The 26,879-nt window shown below is 35.4% G+C and overlaps 1 protein-coding gene across 3 annotated transcripts in view; it reads right to left on the bottom strand.

Moving 5' to 3' along the window:
• The window catches only part of LOC115211685 (SUN domain-containing ossification factor), a 107,458-nt gene extending 84,153 nt beyond the window's left edge, over positions 1-23,305 (bottom strand). For 2 of the 3 annotated variants that reach the window (XM_029780334.2, XM_036505512.1), the window contains exon 1: positions 22,770-23,304. In XM_029780334.2, the coding sequence (XP_029636194.1) occupies positions 22,770-22,825 (56 nt within the window). In that variant the 5' untranslated portion in view covers positions 22,826-23,304. Of the gene's footprint in view, positions 1-22,769 lie in introns of all 3 variants that reach the window. The other variant, XM_036505519.1, reaches the window with a different exon arrangement.
• Between the last annotated feature and the right edge of the window lie 3,574 nt (positions 23,306-26,879).

Here is a 26,879-nt window from a genome sequence, read left to right as displayed (position 1 = left end):
TATCAGTGGCAGCATCATAATATCAAATTATCTCTCAGACTGGAGACCCAGTCTGAATACTTCTAACAGTGTAATCCACTAAGAGGCACATAAAGATCAAATGATGGTTCTGAACCTGGATACAGATTAAGCCTACATTTAAGAACAGATATAGTCCATCTAATAGGTTTCTTGTAGTTTCCATCTATCCAATTTTAACCACATGAAGTGCTAGCAGAAGATGCTAAGACAGCATGCAGTGATATGAACAAGGATCCAAGTGGAATTGGGAAGTGAAGCAAACTTAACCAAACAACAAAGCTTGCACCCACAACATATGCATACCAACAGTGGACAGAACCAGCTGAATTACATCCAACTGAATATACACTAGTAGAAATCAAATTAAATACTTGTAGCATGAGAGAAGGTGCCACATGCCCAACACCTAACTGGAATAGGAAGACTTGTAATGCAGATGAAAAAATAAAAACCAACATAAATTTAGTGCCATGAAAGAAATGAGCAAAGATATAGATACTTAGAGATATAATACTATCTTAACAGCCCTAACACAAAAATGGAAAATAAATGAAAAAGCATTGATAAACTAATTATTATTATTACTTCTTAATTTTTTTTTTTAACTAACATTGTTACTAATATTATCTTTCCTGCCCCCTGAACTGATACAGTAATATGGCATGTTGGTAATCATTAACATAGGCACAGGTATAGCTGTGTGGTTAACAAGCTTGCTTTGCAACCATGTGGTTTCAGGATTAATCCCACTGTCTTCTGCCATAGCCCCAGGCCAACCAATTATTAGCGAGAGAATTTGGCAGACAGAAACTGTGCAAAAACCCATTGTGTGTGTGATAAGGGAGCGAGTTGGCACAAACATTAGCATGCCGGGCGAAATGCTTAGTGGTATTTTGTCTGTCTTTACGTTCTGAGTTCAAATTCTGCCGAGGTCGACTTTGCCTTTCATCCTTTCAGGGTCTATAAATTAAGTACCAGTTGCATACTGGAGTCGATCTAATTGCCTGGCCTCCTCCCCCAAAATTTTGGGCCTTGTGCCTAGAGTAGAAAAGGATATATCATCAACATTTAACTTCCATCTTCCATGATGGCATAGATTGGACTTTATATGTATATATACTGGCACTCTGTCAGTTATAATGACGAGGGTTTCAGTTGATCCAATCAATGGAACGGCCTGCTTGTGAAATTAACATGCAAGTGGTTGAGCATTCCACAGACACGCGTACTCTTAATGTTCTCAGGTAGATTCAGCATGACACAGAATGTGAAAGACCGGCCCTTTGAATTACAGGCCCAATTCATTTTTGCCAGCCAAGTGGACTGGAGTGATGTGAAGTAAAGTGTCTTACTCAAGGACACAATGCACTGCTGGGAATTGAACTCACGCCCTTACGATCATGAGCTGATTACCTTAACTACTAAGCCACATACCTACACACACACACACACACATATATATACACATACAGGCACAAGGAAGGGCTGTAGAAACCATGCCAAAATAGACATTGGAGCCTGGTGCCGTTTGCTGGCCTTACAAGCTCCTTTCAAACTGTCCAGCCCATGCCATGCTATATAGAAAACAAACATTAAATGAGGATGATAATGTATGTTTTTGTGTTTGCCCCACCACACTGTTTGACAACCAGTATGGGGTACAAGTTAAAATAATAGATAGAGAACACCACTGGAAAATACAGAAACTAAATGAGGCAGCACATATGCTAGGACACAATAATCCCCTAAGCAAACTGAGTGCAGATATGAGTAGAATATAAGAACTGGTATTAAGGAAGGATACAAAAATATTAGGTTAATAAGTCCTAAAATTCACTCTATAATTGTCCATGGGCATATAGCATAATGGTTAAGAGCAACGGGCTACTAACCCCAAGATTGTGAGGAAAAAACAAAAACTTAAGAATGAAAACCCAGGGTTGGGTTCAAAATTCTACCAGGATACTTGATAAAGGCTAGAGGGTAAATCAGCTGAAACATTGTGGACCCATATCCATCCACTGTAAATAATGGTTTGTTGATGTCCACATAACTTAGCAGTATGAAAAAAAAGAGACTTACAGAATACTTAAAAAAAAAATAAATACTGGAGTTGACTTGTTCAACTAGATCCTTCAGGCAATGCACCAGCATGGCCACAGTCCAATGACTGAAACACGTAAAAAGACAAGTATTATTGCTAATATTATCTCACCACCCCATCCCTCATACTGACACTGCAATGTGGTATGCTAGTAATTATTAAAATATATTCTAACTGTAAGACAGTACTATTTAACAAATTACCATATAATCAACTATGAAATATTTTAATAAATCATATTGCACAGCAAGTGATTTTTTTCGTTTAGCAATATATTATTACTAACACTTTTACAGAATAAATTTGTTTCACTCAGAGATATCTACTTGTAGGTGGATAATTTATAAATGTAATGTAATCTGATCATCATAATTGAACTAAATGAATAGTTTTGAGAGTGATTTTCATTTATTAGGAATAAAAAAAAAAAAGGACACGAATAAAATTAATATTTATTCTTCAGTAAGGCAGCACAAACGTTAACAAGCTGGGTGGAGTGATTAGTGGTGTTTCATCTGTCTTTACGTTTTGATTTCAAATTCTGGCGAGGTCGACTTTGCTCTTCATCCTTTTGGGGTCGATAATTTAAGTATCAGTTGCATACTGGGGTCGATCTAATCAACTGGCTTCCTCCCCCAAATTTTCAGGCCTTTTGCCTAGAGTAGAAAAGAATACTTATTCTTCAGTCTAAGGTGGTGAGCTTGGCAGAATTGCTAGCACACCAGACAAAATGCTTAGCAGTATTTCATCTATCTTTACATTCTGAGTTCAATTTCCACCGAGGTCGACTTTGCCTTTCATTCTTTTGGGGTCAATAATATATGTACCAATTGAGCACTGCGGTTGGATGTAATCAATTTATCCCCTCCCCTGAAATTGCTGGCCTTCTGCTAAAATTTGAAACCAATATCTATTCTTCAGTAATCTACATTTGTCCCTTGAATGATAATGGAACATTAATGGTAAAAGTCAAAAATGTACAATACGGCTGTTTATTAAGATGCTTATAATCTTTTCAAACAATTAACCTTGTCTTTAGAGTGTAAATTTACTATAATCATCATCATTATTTAACATCCATCTTCCATGCTGGTATAGATTGCAGTATTAGGCAGGCTCCAACATAACAGAGGATTGTGTTGAACTCCTATGTCTGTTTTGGGAGACTTGCAAATTTACTTGTGTAAGTGCTGTCAATGGAAAGCTTCTCATACCAGATACCAGTAGGTTTCAGGGGTCACTGAGAGAGAAAGCATACTGTTTAAGCACACCAGCACCTCTCACTGATGTGAGACCCAAACGTGAAAGAAACAGCCTCAGTACGCTGCAAGATAGGACCCTTCTTCCAAAAGGATGGCTCCCTCACAGACAGTCCAACTAGGATCAGTGAGGTACTGAATGACCAGTTCAAAAGTGTCTTTATCACCCTGTTGTAACACAGACAAGTGAACGAATCAGTGGACTTCTTTGCCGCCTCACCTATAACCAGCGAAGCAGTTACAATGGAATACATCGACATAAACAAAGAAGATGTACTATTAGCCATAGATGAAGTGGACACAAACTCAACTGCTGGTCCTGATGGTTTCCCAGCAATCCTCTTCAAATCGTGTAAGCATGCCCTGGCAAAACCCCTTCAGGTTCTCTTCCAGAGCTTTCTTGCAAATGGCAGACTGCCAAAAACTATAGGCCTATCTCTCTGACTTCACACATCAGCAAAGTCATGGATGACTGGGTGTTGAGGCAGTTACTCAACAACTCAAATGTGGACGTAATATACCTTGATTTTGCAAAAGCTTTTGACAAGGTAGATCATGGTATGATATGCCACAAACTGCGTGATCTTGGCATAGCTGGAAAACTTGGAGAGTGGTTACATGACTTTCTGAAAGATAGAAGTCAGGCAGTAGTGGCTAATGGAGCCAACTCTATGAAAATACAAATAGTGAGCAGTGTTCCACAAGGCACTGTATTGGGACCACTGCTTTTTATAGATATGCCCTCAAGAACCCCGATAGCCACCTTTGCAAGGTACGCAGACGATACGAAAGTTTCGCAGAAAATACAGAACCCTAGCGATGTTGCACATCTGCAGCAGGAGTTGGACTCAATTCACAGATGGCTGAGGATAATAATATGCAGTTTAATGCTGAAAATTCCAAGCCCTGTGCTACCAGCACCCAAAACTGAATATGAAACTTACAGGGTACACTGGTCCACAGGGAATTTCAATCCCAGAGCTTAAATCAGTGAGGGACCTGGGTATCAACACGAGTGATGATACCTCTTTCCAAGTGCACATTACCAGGATGGCAACAAAGTGCAGACAACTGGCTGGATGGATCCCGAGAACATTCAGAACCAGAGAATGGTTCTCTGATGGTCCTCATTCGTCCTCAGCCACCTGGATTACTGCTCACAGCTATGGTCACCCAACAGTGTGAAATTAATAGCGTACCTTGAAGCAATCCAGAGAAGATTCACAAAAAAGATCGTCCCTTTGCAACTGCTGAGCTACTGGGAAAGGCTGAAACAGCTAAGACTCCACTCCCTGGAGAGAAGGCAGGAGAGGTATGCAGTAATATACATCTGGAAGATCCTGGAAGGAATTGTGCCAAATTTTAGCATTGAAAGCTACACCAATGCCAGAACGGGATGACACTCCATAGTGCCAAAGATCCCAGCAAAGCCATCACGCTTCAGGAGCAGTTACTGCAACAGCCTGGATTTCAAGGGCCCACAGCTTTTTAATATTCTCCCAAAGAGCCTGAGGAACCTGCACAAAGTAGATGTAGGCGTTTTTAAATCAAAGCTGGATCTCTTCCTGTCGAGAGTCCCAAATGAACCTACATCATGGCAAGAGGTGCAAATGAACTCCATTCTTCATTTTTCACCAAGTGTGACATATTGGAGGAGGCACTCAGTAATAACAGTGTAGCAAAATGGCAGTGCATCAGCATGGCCACAGTTCTGAGCTGAAACTACAGAAAATGTAGAAAGATATATTTTTCCAACCCGTAAATACTGAACAGTATATATAAAGGATAAAATCCTTTTAAGAACTTAAAGGTAGAGCACTCAGAACGGATATTCGAGGAGTGTGAGTTTGACCCTCATGGCTGGTTGCTGACAAACTTTCCTGCTCTTAAAAGGATTTTATCCTTTATATATATATATATTATATATATATATATATATATATATATATATACTGTTCAGTATTTACAGGTTGGAAAAATGTATCTACTTGTTCTACAATACATTTCAACACTTCAAAAACCAGCTTATGTCTGTTTACATATTATGTAATATATATATATATATATATATATATATATATATAAATATATAAATTTATGTGTGTGTGTGTGTGTGTATACAGTGATACCTTGCAGTATGAGTTTAATTTGTTCTCTGTTGAGCCCATCTTACAATTTACTCATTTTACAAATCGATTTTCCACATTGAAATTAACTAAAATACAATTAATCTAGTTCCAGTCTCCAAAAACCACTCAAAAATAATGTTTGATGGGTTTTAAAATAGAAAAGGTGTAGTTACAAGTAAAATGACAATTATAGAAAAGGGAATGCAAAAGAAATATGTAAACAGGTTTTATTAACTGAATTACCTTAAATATGGGACAATTTGTGTTCTCGTACTGTGGATTTTCATTCATACTTCAAAACAAAAATTCGCATGAGTTGCGGCTCAAAGCAAATTATTCGTACAATAGTGCACTTGTACTCTAAGGTTCTACTGTGTATATGTATATATATATATATATATATATATATACACACACACACACACACATATGCACATGTTTATAAATGTGATATCACATACACACACACACCCTTTGTTTTGAATGGTTCAGTTCATCATCCTGGATATGCACAAGGTCCCAAACTGGATTTGAAAAAGACCCATTATTTCTAAAACCACATGCAGTAATGCTCTTACCAACTGTAGGCTATATAAAATGTACTTTCCAGTGATAATCATATTGAACTGATAACAGTTCTGACCTTATTGATTTGGGTTATCAGCAAATATTATTATATATATACTGCTTCATTGATTTTTCCAAGTTCCCACTGGGGATATTAGTAATGTAAGTATCTCCTTTAGCTATTATCATCATCATTTAACACATTTATTTCTAAGCTTACATGAGTCAGATGGAAGTTGTAGATTTCCAACAGTTGGATGCACTTCCTGTCACCAACTCTCACTTCCTGAAAAAAAGTAATATTCCCCGAAACAACATGGTCGTTTAGATGTCACGACAAAACTACACACAAATAGACACACACATATATAGATATGCACACATACACATAAAAGGTTTCTTTCAGTTTCTGTCTACTAAATTCACTCCCAAGGCTTTTGTCAGCCTGGGGCTATAGTAGAAGACATTTGCTCAAGGTGTTGAACCCAAAACCACTTGGTTTCAAAGCAAGATTCTTAACCACACAGCCATGCATAAACCTATTGTAGATGAGAGGGAGAGAAAGAGCCCCAGGCCAAGATTTAATCCAATTATACATATATTGAACAGAATTACAGCTGCAAGTAGTTGCATGAATATGTTGCAACTGAAATCTACCTTTGAACAGCAATCAAGTCTAATCTAGTAAGCTGTTATCTCAGTATTTTTATTTCCAGCCCTCTCTTTCCCATACTGTCTACTTTTATTGTTTTCTCATATTGCTTAAAGAATATGATGTACTTCTTCAGACATCATAAATAATTAGCTAGAACATTTATATAATTCTTCAACTTTAGGAGCTCCCAGAGTAGAAGAATTATATGCCTTCGGTTTTAGAATCTGACAGGTTGTGCATGGGGCTAAACCTTTTATGAATGCAAAACCATTGATCACTCTATGACTGGACATAGACTTAATTGCATATAAATACATACTGCTCTCTGCTTTAAAGTGTATTTCTTTTTCGGATATATGATACACTGAGGATATATATAAGTGGTCTGTGTGTGTTTTTGAATAAAATGAGGCAACAAAACCAAGGCAGTGTGAAATTTCTATGGCCTCCTCTCAATATCAAAACCTCTCATATATATATATATATGGAAAAAAAGTCAAGATTGAAAATGCTAAAATAATTTTATAAAAAACATTTCAGTACCGGTTCCAGTCATTGAGACTTTTTCAACTTTAAGTATGGAAAACAATTAAATCTTGGAAAAAATTTTAAAAAAAGTTTTTTTAAAAGAATATTTGCATAGTGTTCAAATACAAGTGACATTTTCCTGGTTTCTGCCTGTTTCTCTCTCTCTTGTTTACTCTTGTGGATTCGAGGTCGTTGTGAATTCTTGGTAAGGAAGAAGGGGAGGAGAAGGGGGAGAAGAAAAAGGAGGAAAAGAAGAAGAAAAAGAAAATGCGGGAGTGCCATAACAGTAGTATGTTGAATGGTCAACTACCCTGAAAGTGACCCGCTGTGGATGGTAGTAGTGATTGAATTCCTGAAACATCTCTTTTTAATGTTTTGTTTATAAAATTTGCATGTATATATATATATATATATATATATGTATATATATATATATTTATATTTACACATTATGTAGATAGGGAAAAATCCAAGCTGTATCCTCTTGAAATACATTTATTTATTCCAATATTACAACCCAGTATGTAGTTGTCACAGTTGTACTGACATGAGGTACATATTAGAGTTGAACATTCTGGAAATATTGCAGAGTTTATTATATAACTAAGGAGGAACCTGAAAAACTTTTGTGGTATTATTTATTCCCCATGACCTGTTTCATTTGCTAATAGAATCACAAAATCGTATGTGTTGGATAAACATGTAAGCTACTTCCTACTATAAATAGGTGATTCCTATTAGCAAATGAACATGTGTAATGGTCAATAAATAATACCAAAACAATTTTATTTTCCAGATCCCTATTTTGTTTTAAATATATATTTGCTTTTCTATTTAACAGCACCGCCCCGTTTCGTGTCCGTTGCCAGCCTCGCCTGGCCCTTGTGCCAGTGGCACATAAAAAGCATCATCCGTTCGTGGCCGTTTGCCAGCTCTGTCTGGCACCTGTGCGGGTGGCACGTAAAAAGTACCCACTACACTCACGGAGTGGTTGGCGTTAGGAAGGGCATCCAGCTGTAGAAACACTGCCAGATTTGACTGGGCCTGATGAAGCCTTCTGGCTTCACAGGCCCAAGTAGAACCGTCCAACCCATGCTAGCATGGAAAACGGACGCTAAACGATGATGATGATGATATTCTTAACCTGAAGATTGACTATAATTTTAAATTGAATTCATTTCAATTACATTTAAATTTAATTGTTATTTGAATTTAATTATAGCCATGAAACATATGTAGTTTTCTTTACTTATTATATACTAGCACTATGACCTGGCGTTGTCGGGTCATAGTGCTAGTGCATGCACACATTCACGTGAGTACTGTCCAAATCTCCGACCAATCACATACAGCTAGCTGGCATTCAATTGGCGTATCAAGTTTTGGGCATTTTGATTCGGTTTTGGATAGAAAATTCACAAAAAAGTCACTTCTATTGATTTTTTAATGGCTTTGCGAGGTGACTGGGGAAATGTAAAGATGTGCACGACCACCCTTGGACAGTTTTGAATGACCATAGAAAGTGGTCATTCAAAATTGTGGATTTGTATAAAGGAGACATTTTGACATTTTGCCGTTTATATATATAGAAGATTGATTATTCATTTTTATACTTTTTGTGATCTAGCTATATGCTTTATAAAAATATATTTTGTTATTTATGTTTTGGTTTATGTCTATCATTGTTTAAATTGCATAATAGTGGTTTTATCTCTAATTTATATTTTAAATATATATATATATATACACACACACACAACAAAAGAGAGAGAGAGAGAGAGAGAGAGAGAGAGAGAGAGAGAGAGAGAGAGAGAGAGAAATACACACACGTAGAGGTGTCTCACAATTTACACAGCACTTGGTTTGCATGGTTTTACTTCAGCATAGTTTTAAATATTTTCAAAACTAAATATAGTTTTACAAGTCAAGAAAATTGAAATTCTCTGGTAATGAAACTGAACATACCAAATCATCTTCAAAATAGAAATGAATGAATTCAACAGAAACTACGAAACAGTTTGATATAAATAAAGAAAAAAGTCAGAGTCAGTTTAATCAATATATATTCAATAACTTTGAAAGATACATCCTATTTTCGTAGTAATTACATGTAAACAATGGATGTAGCTCTGTTATTTTGGACGAAAGATAAAGCCCAATATTATGATAGTGCCTCCTCACACACACACACACACACAACACAGCAATCAAGCTTATTTATTATCTTCATTTTAACAGTTGTCTGACTTTTGTTTATCTTTATTATTAATGATATCATTAAAAGTATATCCCTCTTGTTTTATGCAATTCCAATTTGAATGGTAACACATGGAACTGATCTACGATGTAAACTGAGTGACATCTGTGTGTATGTGTGTGTGTGGTGTTAGGAAGAGCATCCAGCTGTAAAAACCCTGCCAAAACAGACAGTGAAGCCTGGTGCAGGCTTCTGCTTAGCCAGCCCCTGACAAACTGTCCAACCCATGCTAGCATGGAAAACAAATGTATGATGATATATATATATATATATATATATATATATATATATATATATATATATATACACATATATATATATACACACACACACACACACATACTGAGAGAGAGAGATGTGTATGTATAAATATATGTGCATGTGCACTTTTAACAGTTTCAGTCATTGAACTGCAGCCAAGCTGGGGCACCACCTCGAAGGGTTTGGTTGATCAAATCATCCCTAGTACTTATTTTTTTAAAGTCTGGTACTTGTTACAATAATACAACAAACATCAGTTACTAAACAGAGACAAAAATGCACACACACACACGATGGGCTTTCATGTAGTTTACACCTACCAAATTTACTCACAAGCTATTGGCCAGTCATGGGTGCAGCATACTAGAATTGAGCCTGAAGCCATGTGGTTTCTAAGTGAACTCCTTAACTACACAGACATACATCCTAAAAATGCAGTGGAGTGGCAGGCACAGGAGTGGCTGTGTGATAAGTAGCTTGCTTACCAACCACATGGTTTGGGTTCAGTGTCACTCCATGGCACCTTGGGCAAGTGTCTTCTACTATAGCTTTAGGCTGACAAAAGCTTTGTGAGTGGATTTGGTAGACAGAAACTGAAAGAAGTCTGCTGTGTGTGTGTGTGTGTGTGTGTTTGCCCCCCCCCCCACATCGCTTGACAACCGATGCTGATGTGTTTAAGTCCCCGTAACCTAGTGGTTCACCAAAGAGACCGATAGAATAAGTACTAGGCATACAAAGAATAAGTCCTAGGGTCGATTTTAGCTTGACTAAAGATGGTGCTCCAGCATAGCCACAGTCAAATGACAAACAGGAAAAAAGAGAATAACAGCCTGAACAATTATGTTGTGATTATGGAAAATCTATGAGATTAAAACAGGAGGCAAAATTAAAACACCCTTAATTCTCATTTCATCTTATTGGATAATACAGTTACTAATTTGTCTTCTTCCTATCCTTTTTTATTAATAACCAACAAGATGTTTCAAAGAACACAACACTGAATGCCTTTCCCATCGAATAGTCCTGTTCACAAATAAACATCATCACCTAGCCAAACTACCATATTTTATAGCATATTAGACAATTTTTTTCCTTTAATCCTTTCGGGGTCGATAAATTAAGTACCAGTAGAGTACTGGGGTTGATATAATTGACCATCCCCATCCTCACAAAATCCAGGCCTTGTGCCTATAGCAGAAAGGATTATTATTATTATTATTATTATTATTATTAAGGTGGCGAGCTAGCAGACTCATTAGCATACCAGGCAAAATGCTTAATGGTGCTTCGTTTATCTTCACCTTCTGAGTTTAAATTCCGCCGAGGTTGACTTTACCTTTCATCCTTTTGGGGTCGATAAATTAAGTACCAGTTGAGTACTAGGGGTCAATGTAATCGACTAGTCACTACACCCAAAATTTTAGAGAAAGGATTATTATTATTATTGCAGAACAACTGGTCAAAAATAGTGTGCATTCAATAACAAAGTCATTAATATTGGACTCTTTCACAATAGAGTTGTAATGTTTTTGTTATCAATGAAAAGATAAAGGCTCGATCAAGTTAAACATATTTCACTGATACTACAAGTATGTACATATGGCATGTTACATAATCAATATAAATACACAATACCGACCCACCCAGCTCTGCATGGCACTTTGGGCAAGTGACCTCTACTATCATCCCTGACTGACCAATCACTTGAGAGAATTTGCCAGACAGAAACTGTGTGGAAGCCCATCATGTATGTGTGTGCTTGCCACCACTTGAGAACCAATGCTGGTTTGTTTCATCCATATATCTTAGAAATTCAGCAAAAGAAACTGATAGAACACCAGACATAAAAAGAAAGAGAAGCACTAGGTTAATTTATTAGACTAAAACCCATCAAAGCAGTGCCCCATGCCAATGATTAAAACAAGTAAAATTATATTCAGGGTGACCCAAAAGTAGGTTTACACTTATCACGTAGGCACTTTAAATTTCTTTTAAAACATTTTATTACATTTAAATTTCTATCTTACAAACTGAAAAGGGAGCTTGACAAAATTAACTAAATTAGCATAGAATAATGGTTTCATATTTTTTTTATTATTAAGATCTAAACTGTTAATATATGAATGCAAAAGAGATAGTTGAGTAACTGTAAACCTACTTTTGGGCCATCCTGTATGCGTGCACGCACACACACACATGTCAAAAATGCTGACAGTTTTACCAGTGATAAAAAGTGGCACAACAAAACTGTGATAGAGACCATTGATAAACGGTCAGAAATTGAGTAAATGTATGTACATACACAGAATTTAAGCACCTGAATGATCAGATATATTTTAAAGTCTCCACGCGAAAGCGTGGTTCATCGATCCTTTCCGAATTAATAATATATGAAACCTCCATTTTTCCATGCTTACATAGATCAGACACATTGTGTACTACAAGATGCCCTTCCTGTCACCAACTCTCACCTGTTTCCAAGGAAGGTAATACTCACCATGCCCAGACATGTTTTCATGGAAGATTGAAAACAAAGAACATCACTTGCATAATAGTGACACTTGCTTACAACTATCACATGATGTCAAGGCAAGGAAATGGTAAAAGAACACACACATGAAAATATGTATATATATATATATATATATATACGTGTGTGTGTACTTACATAGACATGTGCACACACACATATATGATGGGTTTCTTTCAATTTCCATCTACCAAATCTACTCACATAGCTTAGATCAACCCTGGACTACAGTAAAAGACACTTGCTCAAGGTACCCATCCATCATCATCATCGTTTAACATTCATTTTCCATGCTAGCATGGGTTGGACGGTTCGACCTGGGTCTGAGAAGCCAGGAGGCTGCACCAGGCTCCAGTCTGATCTGGCAGTGTTTCTACAGCTGGATGCCCTTCCTAACGCCAACCACTCCGGAGGAGGCTGGCAATGGCAACGATTGGTTGGTGCTTTTTATGTGCCACCAGCATGGAAGCCAGGCAAAAGAGACCGATAGAATAGGTACAAGGATTACAAAGAATAAGTCCTGGGGTCAATTCGCTCGACTAATGGCGGTGCTCCAGCATGGCAGCAGTCAAATGACTGAAACAAGTAAAAGAGTAAAGAGTGTATATATATATATATATATATATATGGAACATACATAAAACTACATCGTTCATTGAGAAAATACTACTGTATGTTTTTGTACTGGGAAATACAGAAAAAAAAACAGCTAAAAATTTAAAAAGTTATTCTTTTTTCGTTTATATTTGTTTTGTATCATATACATAGGTGTTATGTATGCCTATGTGGTTGTGGATTACGTTCCATTCACCTTTTCATAAAAAACAATAGCCTCAACCTAGTCAAACAAATTAACCTTTATAACATTTCTAAATGCGACATTTATTTATTTATTTATTTATTTGTAGAGGTAAATTAAAAACTAGTGAAGATCAAGCACTTGATTCTAAAATTTGGGTTTCACTTATTCTGTGTCGCTGTAGAGTATATATAACTAACATGATAAACAGAATGAAAACTGCGGTGTTGATAAGATAACGTTTAAAACACAGAAGTAAATAATGAGTGAGACAGTTTAAACTCAGAGTTGGACTTCAGTTTGTGTGTGTATGTGTGTCCGTCCGCGCGCGCACAGACAATATAAGATAAACTGAATGAAATCTAGAATACCACTTCCGTGGTATTAGTAAGTTAACATTGAAAGTAGTATAGCTAGATCGGACACAATATAAATAAATATAAGTTCAATAAAGAAAAAATAATAATGAGCAATTAGCGCATTTTCACCCAACCCCTAATAGACAATAAAAAGAAACAATTTCTAAAACAATAAAAATTAAATTGTTATTGCTTTGAAGTATTATTCTTTCACACCTGTTAACCTAATTGTTCTACTACTATAAAAATATAAATGGAATGGAAAAGAAATAGCGCGCCGCTTAACTCTTTTGACACTAACCCACTAGAGACTACACCTGGTTCTATAATACAAACTACCTGTTTTAGGGAGAGCTAAATTAAAATCTAACAAAATTCCCTGTTAATTTGTTCCAAACGCCAGCTTAATGATAAAATTATTTCAGTAAATTTACCAACAGTGAAACAAAGCGACGTATTTCAACAGGAAGATGGTAACAAAAGAGGTGATATTTTAAGTAAATTAGCTTTAACTGGGGATTGAAACCATGTTTGCAGTCTCAGAAACCGCTTAAAAGAATTATTTGCAGTTAGTTACGTTTCTAGACAATGTCAACTATATCCCAGACATAGCACGGTGACTAGAATTATAGCAGGATAAAGAAAATTCAATCTAGTGAATGTATCCACGCCATCAACAGACTAATTACGTCAAATCTAACTATTTGTATGCATACATTCAAAGTTGTTTACTACATACATACAATAGTGCATACATTTGCATTCTCTATACACGTGCTTCGGTACTTTCTGGTTATCTCCCCACTAAAAAATAGAGTTAATGTGACAAGAGATTGGATTAAAAGAGATCTTTTTGAATTAATACTTCAACACACAGTTGACATTTGGCCTGTTCAATAGGAATGGTATGATTTTGGGATCTTTTCGGTTTGAACGGCAGTTTTTAACATAATTTCTAGGTAACTAAAAAATTTTAAACTTCGTATACTGGTAGAATGTGTTTATAAAACATCTTTTTCTCTTGGCTTTATTCAGAAAATTCTATAGTTAATAAAATATTTGTTGTTTTTTCTTCAATTTCTGCAATTTCAACCAATCACTGACGTCTAATTGAGGTAAAAAAAAAACATTCGGTGCCGTATGAAAATGTCCCTCGTTTAAGAAACAGATTGGGTTTATTTACATTTGTGAAGAAAAAAAGATACCCTTCCCCCCACCCCTAACCCTAAAATAGATTGAAATGCAATAGATCGATACTAGGGTCATAATTATGGGTGACAATTTCATATGACACCGCTAGAAAAAACTGCCGTTCAAACCGAAAAGATCCATGATTTGTTATAAAATTTTTTTAGTAGAGGAAGATGATCTAAAGTACCGATATTTCTCGTAAAACGGGGGGAGATAACCTAATTTTTTAATGGGGGCGAGATAACCAAAATATACCCTTGTTTCTCGTTACACACAAAAACACATGAATACATTATATATACATACACTGGTATTACGCACATAGTGCTACAGATAAAAACACGCAGCTATATGTACTTATATTCTAGTGAGCATACAATACACATACAAATGCATGCATATATAGACACACGCAAACTGCTCGCACATACATGGACAAAGATTGCATAATATAATAATCATGCATCTCTTTAGTTTCAAGACATGTGACAATTTTCCCAACGGAATCAATTTATTCTTTCCAGAGATTTTCTAACTCATACAAAGAACTGTGGACATTCGTTACATCAATCGACTATTATTATGTTTTGTATGCGCAAAATATTGTCTTGTATCTATAAAATATTCGTTCATATATAACATTTTGTACTTTAACAGATGTTGAAAATTACCCGGGATGTATTGGTTTAATCTTTAGGCAAGTCGAATTAGTTATCAGAAAAATTGAAAACATTCTTAATTATTTCTTTAGTTACGAGTCATACATTTACAAGTATTGAAAATTAATTAGGATATATTAATCAGGAAAATTAACAAGGACACTAAATATATAAATACACCCAAGCAATTACATTGCCGATTTTTAACAGCCTATATTCTAAAATAATAAGCGTAAGAAAGGGGCAGATTAAACAAAATCGATAATTTTATCTTTTACATGTTTCAGTCATTAAACTGCGACCACGCTGGGGCATCACTGAATTTTTAGTCGAATGAATCAACCCCAGTTCTTTTTTAAGCCTGGTACTTATTCCATTGGTCTGTTTTGCCGAACAGCTAAGTTAGGGGGACATAAAGACACCAGCATTGGTTGTCAAACGATGGTGGAGGACACACACATATATATAATGCTTGACCGCTAAATCCACAAGTTTTTTTTTTTTAATATTCTCTGTCTATATTTTCTCTTATTCCTTTCTGTTGAAGAGCGTAGGCTCGAAACTTAAAAGAACTTTTCACTTTCCAGAGCGTCAAACTAACACGCTTGTTGTTCATACACCTGTCTTCGGCTTTCGTCTTTCTATAAATTTCAACTATATATTACGACGGGATTCTTCCAGCTTTTTCCATCTACCAAATCCACCAACAAAGTCTTGGTCGGACAGAGGCCACAGCAGAAGGCACTTGCCAAAGGCGGCACACAGTGGGACTAAACCCAGCGCCATGTGGTTAGGAAGCAAGCGTCTTGCCACACAGCCACGCCTGCGCCTGTGGACCAAAATAACATGCCAGCAACAATATCATATTATAAGTTATTGAAAAGAAATATCAAAACAGTGTTCAAATTTCTGTTTGTGAAATTTAAACTGTTTAAACAGTAGAATGAGAAAACAAGGCGTTAAAACTAAGTTTTAAAGATAGCTACTTCTGTTTAGGAACAAGAGTAGGAATTTTGGTACTTTATTTTCTTGATCCCAGAAGAACGAAAGGTAAAGTTTCACCTCGGCGGCATTTAAACTCACAACGTCAAGAATTGGAAGAAATGCCGGAAGGTAATATGCTCGACGCTCTAACAATTCTGCCATTTAAAAATATAGTACTTGATAGTATAAATTTCAGCAGCGCAAATCTAGGAATTTTTTTTAGTGTTTATAGGATACCCGACTTCACATATGGGACCCAGGGTGATTTTTTTGAGATTTTTTTTAAATATATAGATGGAGGGGGAGGTCAGTTTTGGTAATAATGGTTTCTTAGACAGATCGAAAACTGGAAATTTAGAGGGAGTTAGTTGCCTAAAATCTGCTCCAGTTCTTGACTAGTAATATACTTTTCTTTAGCTAAATGCTGCAATAATAACTACAATTGACAACCAGAAAATTTGACTAAAAACGCTAAATATATAAAATAAATCAGTGTCAAAGTTGTCATGATTTTCATCTTAGTTACATAAAAATTAAAAACTGCACGAATAGGCAAAAATGATTATTAACACGAATGCTATAAATATATATTCCGTAATCAAGTCAGATTGGTTTTAATCTTTAGAACAAGGCCAGCAGTTTTGGGAAGGTAAGTCGACCTCGATAGAATTTGAACTCAGAACATAAAGACGGACAAAATGTTGCAATTAGCCCAGTGTGCTAACGTTTCTGCCATCTTGCTGCCTTAGACAGTTGGGTTATATTAACGCTACAAATTATATATTATACCTCCACCCCACCCGCCCTTACTGTTGAGCTGGCAGAAGAATTGTAAAAGTATATATTTTTCACAATTCCTCTTAATTTACTTTCATAACTATTTTATATGTAACATTTGATGTTTGTAAGTCATGTAATTTATAAACACTTCTTACGTACTATTTCCATTAAATTGTTTTCTGACTAGACATGGCCGTGTTGTTAAGAAGTTCGCCTCTTAACTGTGCGATTTCGGGTTCTGTCCCACAGCATGTTACCTTGGACAAGTGTCTTTTGCTATAGCTCCGGCCCGACTACAGTCTTAAGTGTATTTGGAAGACGGAAACTGAAAGAAAGTCACGGTATATGTGTGTGTTTGTACCACTTTATCTTAAAACCATATGATGGTTGTAAACGAGTATCACTGTCATACAAGCGGTGTTGTTGGTTTCCAATCTTTTATGGAAACAAGTGAGACTTGGCGACAGGAAGGTCAGCATCGGATTGTAAAACATCTCACTTAACGAATTCAGTCTGATCCATATGCAAGTATGGAAAAGTGGACATTAAAACGATGATGATGAAGTACCATTAATTTTTAACCTATAAAAATTTAGCTTTATAAATCTAATTTCGCTCAATATGCTATTTAATAAAACCCTCTAAATATTTGAAACATCAATTAGTATTTTGTCTTTATACATGTGATGAATGGTATGTCAGTCTTATTAGTAATAATTGATTTCATATGTTAACATAATGCCAAGAATTTGCTGATGAACGGGGTTGGGGAACAATCGAATCGCTTTTTACACATCTGGTACACTTTACTTGTCAATACAGTTGATTGGAATGCAGGCAAAACTTAATCCAATGTAAAACATTATACTTCAGGCGCTTTCAACACTCTTCTTTCAGCGCTTCCCAGCTCACACAATTAGCATTGTTGACGTATCCCTTGTGAAGAATATATTGTGAAAGTGGTTGGATACAAACAAAATAGATAACGGGTGTCATAAAACAATGTAACAATTTGTAATTACCGTAATTTACATCTGTATAAGTTGATTGAAAAAACCCACCCGAGGTATGACTTATACACAGGCCAAGTTTGAATATGAAGCAGAAAATTTTGTGCCAATATTTATAACTAAATTTGGTGTACGACTTATACACGAGTAAACATAGTAATTATATTTGGAAACCAAGAGTTGCAAACATCATATTGGATGATTAACTTTTTTTATAAATACAATTTAGTAAATCTGAGAGTGCAGCTCTGAAAAGAAGTTGATCACAGTCACATCAAAATTCTAGTGCTTTTACAAATCTCGCGTACCCTCGTAATTCATCTGATGTTACCCCTACGGATGTGCATATTCCAGTTCAAGAACCTGTTCTAGTTCACCACTAGGATTTTTGCCACCACAGATTAAGGGATGGTGGGGGGGGGAAGCATTTCTGAGTTATCAAGTCCCAAACATATTGGAAGGGTGGATTAGATGGCATATCAAATGCACTTCTCCCACCCACAAAAAATTGTTTCAAAAAAGCTCACCCTGAGTCCTATTTGAGAAGTTAAGCTTACGTGCTTAAATGCACTGAAACTAATCTGAATATGCGCTGCTGAAGTTGGAGTGCGTCTTAGACCAGTGGAATAGATGTCTATAATAAAGGCTTTCAGATCTATATAATATACAGACATAAACCCTACAGAATTGGTGATCCAAGATCTCAACATCGCAAACAGAGAGGATGGCAGTAAGCCCAAATCTCTAAACTAATGGCAACGACGGAAATTCCGCCATTGCAACAATATGATTACATGAGAACTCAATTATTCTGCAATTGTAATAATTAGTCATCGCTGAAAAACTGGCCCAGAGGTTATGGTGTTGCACTCACGATCACGAAACAGTGGTTTCGTTTCCCGGACCAGTCCAGGTAGTGCGTTGTGTTCTTGAGCAAACCATTTGATTTCACTGTTTCAGTCGACTCGACTGTCAACTTGCGACGGACTGGCGTTCCGTTCAGTGGGGAGGTTGTGATCCTAATTACTTTTACGCCATGGAAATCAGGTAACTAGCCTTATGAATCCTGGGACTGGATACAGCTATGTCCAGTGCTTGATGGTGACGATGATGAACAATTAGATTAGCTCTAGTTGAGTCGTCACGATGCCTGAGGAACTCACCATTTCGAATTCCTCCTATTGGCAATAGTAAAGAAAAAAAAAGTATAGACAACATCGAGTTAAACCTGGGTGGCAACGAAACGGTTTTGAGATTTTCAAATTTGTGACAACAGCTGGTGAGATAGAGCGATTGACGTTCAACACTGAACTTCATGTGACCTCTCAGTTTTGATAATTAAAAATAACAAATTGTTTAATTAAACCCAATTCAACCCTATCGTTCAAGTCAAACCTAAGATTAAAATACATTCCAGTTGTGATCACTATCTTTTAAAGGGAAATGTAAGAATTAAAATATCTTATGCTGTAGTCCTTTCCATATCAATGGTGAAAGAATGAGTTAAGGGAAAACTTGGCAGCTATTTCTAACAAATCGAGGACGCCTTCGTGTACTTTAACGTCTATGTCAAATAACAGGTCCTGCAACGAACAAGAAATTCTTCTATAAGAAACTTGTTAACTGATTCGTAAACACTTCAAGCCAAATTGCTATGAAAACATGTTAAACAAAACAAGAAACATTTAGATTGGGTAAGCAAAATATGAACATTCTCAGGTATTTACCAATAAGAATATATCTTACAAACTCAAAACATATATATGTATAATTATACCAACTTACAACAAACACACAGACACAAGCAAAGTGTGTGTGTGTATATATATATATATATATATATATATATATATATACACACACATACATAATACATACCTCCGAACCGATAAACTCTACTATGTATGTAAAAGGTCACATAAGTGAACGCTTAGGGTAGACAGTAGATAAAAGTCTACCACTATGAATCAATATATATAAGAGTTTCCCGAAAATATTTTCTTACATGTACGTATTTAAAAAAAAGGGTCTAGGTACACAAGCATAAACCCTTCCACATAAATATGTTAGACGTATTTTTACAATCATATGTACACCTACACACACTTTTATCACTATTTTAGATACTCATAGAATAAAATATATCCCTAAGAAATTAGCTCAGACACTGAGGCAAACGATATAAACACCCGTACACACCTCACTCTAAGGACCGATATGACAGCGAAAAGCAGAAATCATTCTGCTACTATGACAAGATAGTTAATGACTTCTTGAGCCGTACCCATAGGCACGTGGTTAAACTATCGTCACTCGTCGGTCTAGATATTGACTTTGAAAAACACCGAAAATCAAGTCTCTAACAACAAATTCTTTGCCATTAAATGAATTACACATTTCATTGTTTTTGCTTAGAATTGAAAATCATTTATTTATCATATTTGAATGTATAGTTTTTTGGTACATGGTGTATATAATACATGTATGTGTACAAAATAAGTTTCATCAAATGCGGTGTGAATTCTGTTTAATACAAATAATCATGCCGCAGCTAACTAATCATCTTAAGTGAGGATATTAATCTATATTATTATGTAAACTGCCTAATTGGAAGGCAAAGTATAGTTAACCAATAGATCTAGTTATTAACAAACTTACATGTGTAGTTTTTATAACGATTCGTAAAAAGTATACCATTCATTTAATAAGCAACGTGTAGTGGGATACATATTGCAAAAATCACAAAACCAGTAAGATACAGAAAAAAAATAAAAGCAACATTATAGCAGTTTTATAAAATTGTTATCAACCATAAAATAATCGGTAAATGATGTAGCTGATCCAAATGATAGGTGATAAGTAGTGGCCGACACGAAAGATGTATGTGTCTGTCATACAGGCAAATGTCAAAATAGCATTTTAACTTTGAAATAAAATCATATTACTAATTCATTCACCAATGGAAAAGGAAAAAAAAAATCATGTAGACAGACATTTAGGAAACGACATGTTCAATAAAAATGCAGAGAGGAAGGAAACCAGTTAACAGAAATTTACCAAGATGATGACCATCGACCACGATTGTAAAATCGGCAAACCAATATATTACTATGTACAATTCAAGTGAATTGTTTACTTTGTAAAATTGAGTTTGAAATGAAGAATACGCATTTTATGACGCATTCATTGACAATTACAAGCAAATTTTCTTTCCAATAAAAAAAAAATGATGATTGTGTATATACGGTGGATATCCTTCATAGATTTTTCGTTGTGTTTCTACAACTCAATGGACGGAACAATTGATGCATTAAGAAAGATTAAAATTAAAAAGAGATATCTTACAAGGGAAAACGAATACAATGGTCGGGAAAAGAGTAAGCATGAGATCTGTGAGTGAGCATTGAGCAAAATGTGTTCAATGCTGAAGATTCCGATATTGTAAATAGCCATTCTAGAAACTAAAGGATCTATAGTCACAGGTCTCTCTCTCTCTCTTTCCCCACCAATACTAACCATTTCTAGACGATGCTGTGCATTTATTTTCACAAACATCAGTATTTAAATTAATGGAAGACAACTTAGAGGGAGAGAAAAGCTGAACAATATGAATTAAAAATAAAAATATACCCCCCATCAAGTTGTAGTTAGTTGGCTAAGTCAGTAGTGAGGTGAGTCTTACTCTACGTAAGAACAATCATGTTTTGTGAATTCCGTAAATATTAATTAAAGTTACACACGTATCTGTTACAAAATAAGTATCTTCTAACATGGTTTAATGTATTGCTGAAATAAAATTGGCCCCAAGTAGAAAAACATGGAATAGAAACATTAAAACATGGTAAATTAAGGCCACATAGAATATAAGATAGTATGGAAACCTCAGCATATCAGTAAGTGTAATCTAACAGTAGAGTTATTAGGTCGAAGGTGTATAACAGATTAATAGTAATATTGTAATTTTCTTTAATTAAAAGACTGCAATATTTTAGAATATATATACAGTACATGATTATGAAAAATCGCCATAATCGTAACAAGAAAGCTATGAAACGACTAAAATGGAATGATCATTGTTGTAGTGAAAATGATGGAACAAAGTACCTAAATTTTTGATAAGCAAGTGTAATGTGTGTGTATATATTAGACACAGAGAAACAGCAATATTAATGCATAAATATTTTTTTTAATAGGACAAATTTAAAATAAACAACTTTAGGAGAGAGTCATAAGCAATAGGTTTAAATTTCACAATCAATTTAAATGTCCAACAGATAGCAACGACGAGGGACAATGAAAATATTTTGTTTTTATGTTTATTTTCCATTTGATTAGAGATATTAATCTATTAACGATACTAATAGCTTACATGATAGCAATTTAAATATTTGTTCAGTTGAAATTTAATGTAGATGTGTATATATTATTAGTTTTCTGTTTTTCTTTTAAAGGTTATTAGTTTTTAAATAATGATGATAGCGTTAACAGATTAAAAGAAAATATAAAAGATTCATTTAGTCTGACAGAGAACAAACTGCTCACGTAAAGAGTTTGTATAGGAGTTAGTTTTCATACATCAAAACAGATTTGCAAAATGATTCAAAATACAGTTGTGTTTGGGATTTAAAGTTAGATAGACGTGACTAAGTTAAACAAAATAATAAATTGTAACTTACGTCAGGCATAATATTAGAAGGAAGCAGAACTTGACAATCTGCGTCTTGGTCCCCATGAAGTCTAGGATAGAAGAATGGTAGATAAAGTAGTAACTGGATTATGGTAAAGCATGCCGTGGTAAATATCCAAATGTCTGCTTTGTGTGTATGTGTGAGAGAGAGATAGGTTGATTTCTAGTGAGAGACGACGATAATAAAGACGGTCCCTTAGGGACAATGTTACTTGTTTATAAAGATTACAGAGATGTATGTATATGTCTGTTTTTGCGTGTGCGTGTGATTTCTCTTCAGAACAAATGCTGTTTATCGTCGTAGCAGTCGTGATTTTGCGATCGTCAAATGGCCATGCCCAAACCAATATAGTTCCTGTTCTGTGTCTCTAAGTGTCTAAAATAGTAGTAGTGGAAGTAGTAGAACTGTTTTCATGTTGTCTGCCTCTACTACTTTACGATAGTGACGCTGGCGATGTATTTCACGACTGCCAAAGCTCCAACGGCGGTGACGTGGTTCACTTACAGCAGCGCATGTATATCGGAAAAGCCGCTAATGATATCTCTCAATCGAGGTCATTTACAATTCCTTTCCTTAACAGATGCCGACCATGCGGAACCGGGTCTTGCATACTGATTAATATTACCTAAAAATTATAGACATTATGTTCGTAATCTTTTGTAAAAAAAATTTGCAGAGTTGCAATAATATTATTAGTAGTAACATCAGAAACCATTATTATTATTATTTACTAATCTAGAGTAAAAATAATGGTTTCTGATTTGCGTATAAGGGCAGCAATTTTGAGATGAGGGTATCAGTCGATTACATCTACTCTAGAACGTATCTGGTAACCTTATTTTATCGATCCCAGAGGGACGCAAGCACAGCTATCTTAGCAGCAATATTTATATGCCCCCGGGCAAATCAATACACTAGGCTCTATATTATTTATTGACAGTATGCATAGATCAGAATTGGGCCCCTGGGTCTATGAGGCCTCCGGTCAACCGTCCAGTGTACCCATGCCTTAAGGCGGCACTGGACGAAAGGCAAAGTTGACATCGGTGGGATTTGAACTCAGAACGTAAAGAAATCTCACCGAGATCAACTTTGCTTTTATCTCTCTAGGGTCGATAAAATAAAGTATCGGTCAAGTACTGAGACCGATGGCATCAACTAACCTCTTCTTTTAAATGTACTGTCCTTGTACTTAAATTAGAAATAATAATAATAACGATTATTATAATCGTCATTTAGCAGACACGCAGTAGTCGTTCTTACTTTGAGACGGTGTCGTAAACAAACTTTCATTTAATTCATTTGTTGCAATTTATTTTTTATTTTAAAAGATTGAATTAAAACAAGGGATGAATGAAATTTATTAAAACTAGTTAACTTCGTTTATATGTTTTCATTTTATTGTTTTAGGACATTTACTTTTTGTGTTTTCATTTATTTATTTATCAATGTGCAAACGTTTCACAAATAGTGGTACTTTGTATAAGGACGCAAGTGCCAACACGGCTGTTACTCGTAAAATTTGTTGAAGGATGAAAGGAAAATATATATTTAAATCATAGAAATTATTTGGTGAACCTAAAATTTTATTTAGAAACATTAGAATGAGTAGGATATATTTTTACGAACTCCTGAACTCCGCCGAAACTTTGAAGATATTTTATTTTGTTTAACTTTGAGTTCATACCTTTACTTAGAATTTATATACCTTACAAATATTTTATAATTGTGTTTTTAAAAAAGCGGTTTTCACCAGGGAAGAACCTAATACAACATTGATTTTATGTTAAATTATCTACTATTTGAAAAACAGTTCTTAAACTAAATTAACAGCTGTTGAATTTTCGGAAATATGAACATTACATTAAACTTTAAGCAAAAGCTGACAGGTTTAAGTTTTATAATCTAAACTTACCTATGATTGGTATCTTTTTCTTCATCATTTGTAGTGCTAATCTTTTTGGTATCTTTTTCTTCATCATTTGTAGTGTTAATGTTTTACGTTCTGATTTAGGTCCATTGAGAGAATAACATTGCGTAATTTTTATCTTCCTTAGGGACATTTAAAATGAGTAGCAGCCTTCAAACGGAAAACGTTTTTCTTACTGGTTTTCCACCAATTGTAAATTCAGTTCCCTAATAAAGAAAAAAGATAATCATATCGAAATCGATTTCCTACATCATTCGGCGGCACTAAGTATTTTGTATAATCTTTTATGATTTTAATTGTGATATTTCTAGGCATTAATTAGTGCCCGTTTTATGGGATCAAATGCAAATCACAAAACTACCTGTGGAGTTTATATTTCGACCAGTGGAAAAAGATTGTATATGTGTGTAATATTCTGCAACTGTATTCATTTAAAAAATTCTTAATGATTTAGAAAAGTAACATCTATGATATATTAAGCTACGTGCCTCTCCCCAAAATGCCCGTAAAATTGTCTTTCAAGCTCATTAATTCTTGTTGACTAACGGAAAACGTGAGTCCTTGACAGTCTCTCACGAAATGCTGTTGACCTTGGTAACAAGTTTAATTTTATGCGTGAGAATTGTCATAAAAGAACAAAAGTATTATCTAACGGAAGGCCTTATTAATTGCTTTCTTATAAGCATTTCAGTACTATAAATAAATAACTTTTGTTGCACTTCTGATTGTTAGTTGAATACTTTCAATACACTTGTTCAATTCAGGTCAACCCTGATTGAGCAGACCTATCATCATAAGTATACCAACCGTGGCCATCTCGTCTTGCTTGCAGCTAAACTATTTAGGACTACATTCTCTAAGATATCCTTCAATTTTTTAAAACGGTCGGGGAATAATTTTAAAAGATATTTAGCTGTTATTTTAAGACTAGCAGTATCGCCCGGCGTTGCTCAGGTTTGTAAGGGAAATAACTATAAAGCATTTTTAGAGAGTTATAGCCAAAAAATAGCAAAAAAATGGAAAAAAAATGATGGTAATTTTTTTTTTAGAGTTAAAAAAGGTGGAGTTGCGTCCCCTAGACGGTCTGTGGTTTGGGTTTCTGATTCTCGACCCCATGTCGAATTTATCGATTTTTTTCAGAACTGGGGGAACTTTTCAAAATTTTCGCTGCGTTAGTTTTGAATTATGACATTGGGCTATGTGTGTGTCAAGTTTCATCAGAATCGGTTGAAAGCCGTGGTCAGGGTGAGGGTACGAGAAAACAGACACACAGAAACACGCACAGACAAACTGCCGTTTATATAGAGAGAGAAGAGATGATTGAACAGTTAGCAGCGTCGTAAGAGCGATGGACAAAATCCATGAGCCCAAATCATGCAAAGGTCAACGTTGCCTTTTCACCTGTACGTTGTCAATAACATGAAATGCTAGTAGTACTAAGAACGATTCAATATTATTATAAAGCATCTTAGATCATGAATTTTTTTATTGACTCTATTGGAATAAAAAGCAAAGTTAACCTTGGCGCAATTTAATTCAGAGCATGTAAAGATCCCGAGTGTTAACCATGGGCTGCTCCCCCCCTCTCTCTCTCCACATACACACACGGTGGGGGTGGGTGCTGAAAAGTTCCTGGTTTTAAGTGTATTGCAAAATGTCCGGTTGGAGGCCCAACCTTCCAAGTTCTTTTACAGAGCTTAGAAAAACTGAAGGACCACTGCAATTAGTGTGTGAATCAGAGAGGGAAATATGTAAAATGAAATCATAATTAACTGATCCTCCTGTAATTTCTTTTACCCAAAACCAGGAACTTTTCAGCACCTCATATATAAATATATTCTGCATGTATTTAAGGGTTTGTTTCACTGGAGGAAGAGGCTAGAGCCATGGCATTTACAGACCTTTCAGCACTGGTAAGATGGATACCAGCAATGTTTCACTTTAACTGTTGTTAAGTCAGTGGCTGCAAGAAAATAGGTACAGACAGGGATTACGAAAAAGCACCCTGTATATGTTGTAAAGTGGTTGACATGAGGAAAGGCAACCAGCCAAAGCAGACACTGGAGCTCAATGTAGTCCTGCAGCTTGTTACATCATGGTTAAACCATCCAATCCTTGCTGGCATTAAAAACGGACACTAAATATTGTTGTTGCCTTTGTCCTTGTTG

The sequence above is a fragment of the Octopus sinensis genome, linkage group LG1 (genome assembly GCF_006345805.1).
Source record: "Octopus sinensis linkage group LG1, ASM634580v1, whole genome shotgun sequence".
NCBI lineage: Eukaryota > Metazoa > Mollusca > Cephalopoda > Octopoda > Octopodidae > Octopus > Octopus sinensis.
Note: the sequence above shows the minus strand (reverse complement) of the source record. Positions and strands in the feature narration are given on the sequence as shown.